The 5,267-nt window shown below is 58.2% G+C and overlaps 1 protein-coding gene across 1 annotated transcript in view; it reads left to right on the top strand.

Annotated features, from left to right (window-relative positions):
- Nucleotides 1–4,301, top strand: part of PTGS1 (prostaglandin-endoperoxide synthase 1) — a gene marked incomplete at its 5' end in the record, with an annotated part of 5,104 nt that extends 803 nt beyond the window's left edge. The window contains 7 exon segments of the mRNA XM_010174573.1: nt 448–591; nt 819–1,000; nt 1,108–1,191; nt 1,505–1,751; nt 2,289–2,575; nt 3,495–3,642; nt 3,940–4,301. Coding sequence (XP_010172875.1) covers nt 448–591; nt 819–1,000; nt 1,108–1,191; nt 1,505–1,751; nt 2,289–2,575; nt 3,495–3,642; nt 3,940–4,301 — 1,454 coding nt within the window.
- Between the last annotated feature and the right edge of the window lie 966 nt (nt 4,302–5,267).

Here is a 5,267-nt window from a genome sequence, read left to right as displayed (position 1 = left end):
CCTAAAGCAGCCGCACGGAAAGCAGCCTGTGGAAATATGGAGCTGGCCCTTGTTACTCATGTCCCCACATCCATCACTTTGCATAAATATTTAGGTTCCAGCCCTTGGAGCTGTAGCGACACGTTCCCTTAGATTCCAGCCCTTGGAGCTGTAGCGACACATTCCCAAGGCTCCGGCTGTTAGTTTTACCATTTCTATGTGGTTGTCATCTCGTTCATCATCCGAGAATCCCCTCAGCTCAGCAGTACCAGCCCTCCTCTTCTGCAGGGAACTGCAGCCTTTAAAAGGCTCAGAGCAAAGCCCGTGACACCCACATGTTCCCACTGCTGGTACCCTTCTGGCTTTCAGGGTGTCAGGGGAGGCAGCACCAAGTGGGTGGGCAGAGTTCAGGAGGTGCTGCCCCATGTCCCGGACCCCACGGTGGTGACCTCACCTCTCTTCTTCCAGTTCGTGCCAATCTCATCCCCAGTCCCCCCACCTTCAACTCTGACTACGGCTACATCAGCTGGGAGGCCTACGCCAACGCCAGCTATTACACCCGCATCCTCCCGCCCGTGCCGGACAACTGCCCCACGCCCATGGGGACCAAAGGTACGCAGCTGACCTGGGGACACCAGCACCAGGCAGTACCAGGCGTGGGGCTGAGCCACTGGAGCAGCTGGGACAGCTCAGGTTGAGCTGCTGGGGCATGTTGTAGGCTGTGTAAGAGGGCTGGAAGGTGTCTGGTGCTGCAGAGGACATGGCAGCGCTCACCGACAGCCCCACAGCTGGCACAGGGTCATCACAGGGCATCTGCCCTCAACCTCCATCCTTCACAGGGAAGCAGCAGCTCCCCGACCCCCAGCTCCTGGCAGAGAGGTTCCTGCTGCGGCAGAAGTTTGAAGCCGATCCTCGAGGCACCAACCTGATGTTTGCCTTCTTTGCCCAGCATTTCACCCACCAGTTCTTCAAGACATCTGGGAAGATGGGACGTGGCTTCACCAAGGCACTGGGACACGGGGTGAGGGGCACTGGAGCTGAGGGCACAGTGGGGTGCAGGGAGCGAGGAGGGGGAGTGGGGTGTGCGTGGCCTTTTGGAGCAGCCTTCATGCCATGCTCTCGTGGCAGGTGGACCTTGGGCACTTGTACGGGGACAACCTGCAGCGGCAGCACCAGCTGCGACTCTTCAGAGATGGGAAGCTGAAATTCCAGGTAACACCCAGCATGACCAAAGCATGTCTCAGTCCTGTGATCCAGGGCTGTTTGAAGCCCACATCCCTCTGGCAGCTCCTGGGAGACCCCAGCCCTGATGTCCCATGTGGCTGCTGGCCAGAGGGACAAGCTCTGGGGTGCAGCCAGCGTTCCACAGTCGGGGCTGGATGAGGGAGATGTTTCTGTCCTGCCCACTGCTTGCAGGAGAGCAGCCATGGTGCCCATAGGGAGGCAGGTCCTGGCTGGGCAGGCTTTCACCAGGGTGGTTTTCTCCTCTCCTCCCTTTCTGCCATCTCTTTCTTGTCTCCCCAAGGTGGTGAATGGAGAGGTGTACCCCCCAAAGGTCACGGATGCTCAGGTTCACATGGTCTACTCATCTACTGTCCCCAAGGAGAAGCAGCTGGCCATGGGGCAGGAGGTGTTTGGGCTGCTGCCAGGGCTCTGCATGTACGCCACGCTCTGGCTGCGCGAGCACAACCGCGTCTGCGACATACTGAAACGGGAGCATCCCACCTGGAACGATGAGCAGCTCTTCCAGACGGCTCGGCTCATCCTCATCGGTGAGGACCAGCAGCGCCACAGGGCACGGGCACCGCGGAGCCCCGTCTCTCACCTCCCGGGCAAGCCCCAAGGACTTGGGCGTTGGTTGGCCTCTGGCTTTAGAGGGTGGAGGAGTTTCTCTGGCAGCCTTCTGGGAATCATTGGCTTTGGTCCATCAAAAAAATTTCATTTCTAACGATTTTGTCATAGTTTTGAATGATTTAATTTTAATGTTCTGTTATAAATTTACTGTAATCTCAAGAAATGTCATTTTTGACCAAAATCCAATCCACCACGTTCTCTCTAAGAAGCGTACAAAGGTCACCTTCCTCAGGAACCATTTTGCTTTTGGCAGGGTGACCTTTGCTGGTGGAAAAAACAATTCACTGAAAAATTCCCAACCAGCTCAACAAGCCCGTAGTCAGAAAGGTCCGAGGTGGTGGACCTGGATGGGCGCTGGGACGTGCTGCTGTGGCACGTGGGTGACATCTCGGGGTACAGAGCCGCTGGATTTTGCTGCTGCGAGCTGATGGCTCCTTCTCTTGCCTCCTGCCCAGGGGAGACCATTAAGATTGTCATTGAGGACTACGTCCAGCATCTCAGCGGGTACTTCCTCAGCCTCAAGTTCGACCCTGAGCTGCTGTTTGGGACACCGTTCCAGTACAGGAATCGCATCGCGGTGGAGTTCAACCAGCTCTATCACTGGCATGGGCTGATGCCCGACTCCTTCATCATCCAGGGGGAAGAGTACAGCTACGAGCAGTTTGTCTACAACACCTCCATGCTCATGGACTATGGTGTGGAGGCGCTGGTGGAGTCCTTTTCCAAGCAGGTTGCAGGAAGGGTAAGGTCCTGCCCCCCATCCCTGCCAGCGCTGGGGCTGTGGGACCCCGGGATGGGTGGGATGTGGTGGGATGGATGCTCGTGGTGCCGGGGAAGCAGAGCTGCTGTGCTGTTGGGTGGTGGAGCCCAGCTCAGGGACTCGCAGGGCAGCAGCGGGGTTTCAAGCTCCTCTTCTTACACGGTGCAAAGCTCTGGTCCAAGGCTTCGCTGTCCCTGCGGCGCTCCAGCAATGAACCTCCCCATCCAGCTGTAGGTCCCATGTCCCATATACAGCCTTCTCCTGGGGCAGCACCCAGCAGGCACATCCTGAGTCCTCTCCCCAGCACTGTAGCCAGGCTGGGTCTTGGCAGCCCCAGCTCCTTGTTCTTGGGACTCTCTAGTAAAGATCAAGGTGATGCCAGGAGCCTGGGGTGAGCTGGCCAATGTGGCTGGGATGTCCTGGGCCAAATTGGGCTGTGGAGCAGCCTGGGTGTGGGAGCTGCTTGCCTGGCACTGTTCTTTGCTGCCATCACATGGATGTTTTCTTCCAAGCAATGACATCTACATTTCTGACTGTCCTCGTGCAAAGCAGCAAGGCTGAGGCACAGACCTGCTGCTCTTCGGGTGTTCAGGTTCTCCCTGCGACCCCAAAACCCATTCATCTCTTCTCTCCTCCTGGGCCACTGGGTCACCGTCCATCTGGGGCTTCTCCTGCACCTTGACCCGTGCTGGGAAAAGGACTGGCTTTAACCCAAGCTGCTCTACAGTGTTCTTTTGGCAATGTCCAGTGGTTCCCCCTCTTCTCACTGCTGCAATGACGTGCTGGTCTCCCCAACACCATGCCCAGAACATGGATGCTCTAGTGCAGTGGCTCCCCCAGAGCGGCTGCCAGTGCTGCCTCATGTCTTACACATCCTCTTCCTTCTGTTCTTGCCCTCCAGATCGGTGGGGGACAAAACATCAATGGCAAAATCTTGCAAGTGGCTGTTGGGGTCATCAAGGAGTCCCGGCTGCTGAGGCTGCAGCCCTTCAACGAGTACCGGAAAAGGTTTGGCATGAAGCCCTACAAGTCCGGAGCTAACAGGTAGGGCTGCAGGATATCTCAGGGCTTCGCTCTGCACCCACAGTCGGGGTGTGAGACCACGAGCTGCCCCAGCCTCACCCGGTCGTGACCCTCACCAGGGTGGGCAGGGCTGGTGCCGTGGTTGCAGGGTCCTTCCTCCAAAGAGGCTGGAGGAGAGGTCCAGAGGGCAGTGCCTGGCCTGGCAGCCAGATTTGCCGCTGTCTGGGTTGCAGGAGCTGCCACGTTCCCATTACCCACAGCAAGGCCAGTCCTTGCCAGGAGGTGATCTCTTGCTAAAACACTCTGATGTTCTCTTGGTGCAGGAGAGGAAGAGAAGGCAGCCGAGCTGGAAGAGCTGTATGGAGACATTGATGCTCTGGAGTTTTATCCGGGCTTGCTGCTTGAGAAACCCCAACCCAATGGTATTTTTGGAGAAAGTATGGTGGAGATCGGAGCTCCGTTTTCCCTGAAAGGGCTTCTTGGAAACCCCATCTGCTCCCCAGAGTACTGGAAACCCAGTACCTTCGGCGGAGCAGCTGGTTTTGAGATAGTTAAGACAGCATCACTTGAGAAGCTCGTGTGCCTCAATGTGAAGAAGTGCCCATACGTGGCGTTTCATGTGCCGGATGCTGAAGAAGCAGACGTGACTGGCAGCCCTCGGGGTGGTGGATCTACAGAGCTCTAGCACCAGGACAGCCTGCCCAGGTAGAGACCGTCCTTGCCCAGGTGCTGGCTGAGCTGAGCTCTCAGCCTGGCGCTGAATGTCCCATTCCTTCTGCAGGGAGTGGCGGGGATGCGGGGACCTGCCCACCCCTGCGCCGAGCAGGACATGAGATGGTCCCACCCTGGGCATCCTCCACACCAGCCCTCGAGGAGAGGCCAGTACCAGCTCTGTGAGAAGCTCGAGTGCCTCAGGAGTGCAGCTGCCACCGCTGTCCTCAGCGGACCCGGTTCTCTTGCTCACAAATACCTTGCACTAAGCCAGCTTTGGGGTTCCTCAGGGGACACCCATCTCCTCGGGACGCTCTGGACTCCCCTGCGCTTTGTCACCCTCCACATCTGTGGCTTTCCAGCACCAGGCCACCAGCAGCTCCTCTTCCACAGGGCTTTTCCACTCAGGACAGAGGAGCACAGAGCCCGTGGAACCCTTGCAGTCCTTCCTCCTCTGCTGCAGCTGGTCGAGGCGCTGAGCTCCCCAGAGGACATGGAGGAGGCAGGTGGCAGCGTGTAGAGGACACACCGTAGGTGCTCACGCTGGCCCAGCGGTGGCTGAGCTTGGAGTTGGAACCTGCTCTGATCTGCTTCTCCTGCAGCCACTCCAGACCGTCCACCCCACCATGCCCAGCACACGGGCACGGCCAATACACAGCTGAGAGAAAGAACCAAAGCAACATCTGCAGGAGGAGACCCAGGGAGAAGCATCAGACCGGACCTCCCACATCTCCCACCCGCTGGCTGGGACCCCGGCACGCACCGCCAGCCGCCTGAGCAGGGCTGCTGGGAGCAAGGTGTGTGCAAACACAGAGGTGAAGCCTCTGCCACCCCACGATCCTTACACTTCCCTGCATTATCCGCTCAGCAAATGGTGTCCCCAAGGCACGTGGAGCCCACTTCTGTCCTGCTCCAGGAACGCACACAGACGTCAGCCCTC

The sequence above is a fragment of the Antrostomus carolinensis genome, unplaced genomic scaffold (genome assembly GCF_000700745.2).
Source record: "Antrostomus carolinensis isolate BGI_N321 unplaced genomic scaffold, ASM70074v2 scaffold30438, whole genome shotgun sequence".
NCBI classification, from domain to species: Eukaryota; Metazoa; Chordata; class Aves; order Caprimulgiformes; family Caprimulgidae; genus Antrostomus; species Antrostomus carolinensis.
The sequence above is the reverse complement of the archived record's forward strand: the minus strand, read 5'-3'. Positions and strand labels throughout refer to the sequence as shown.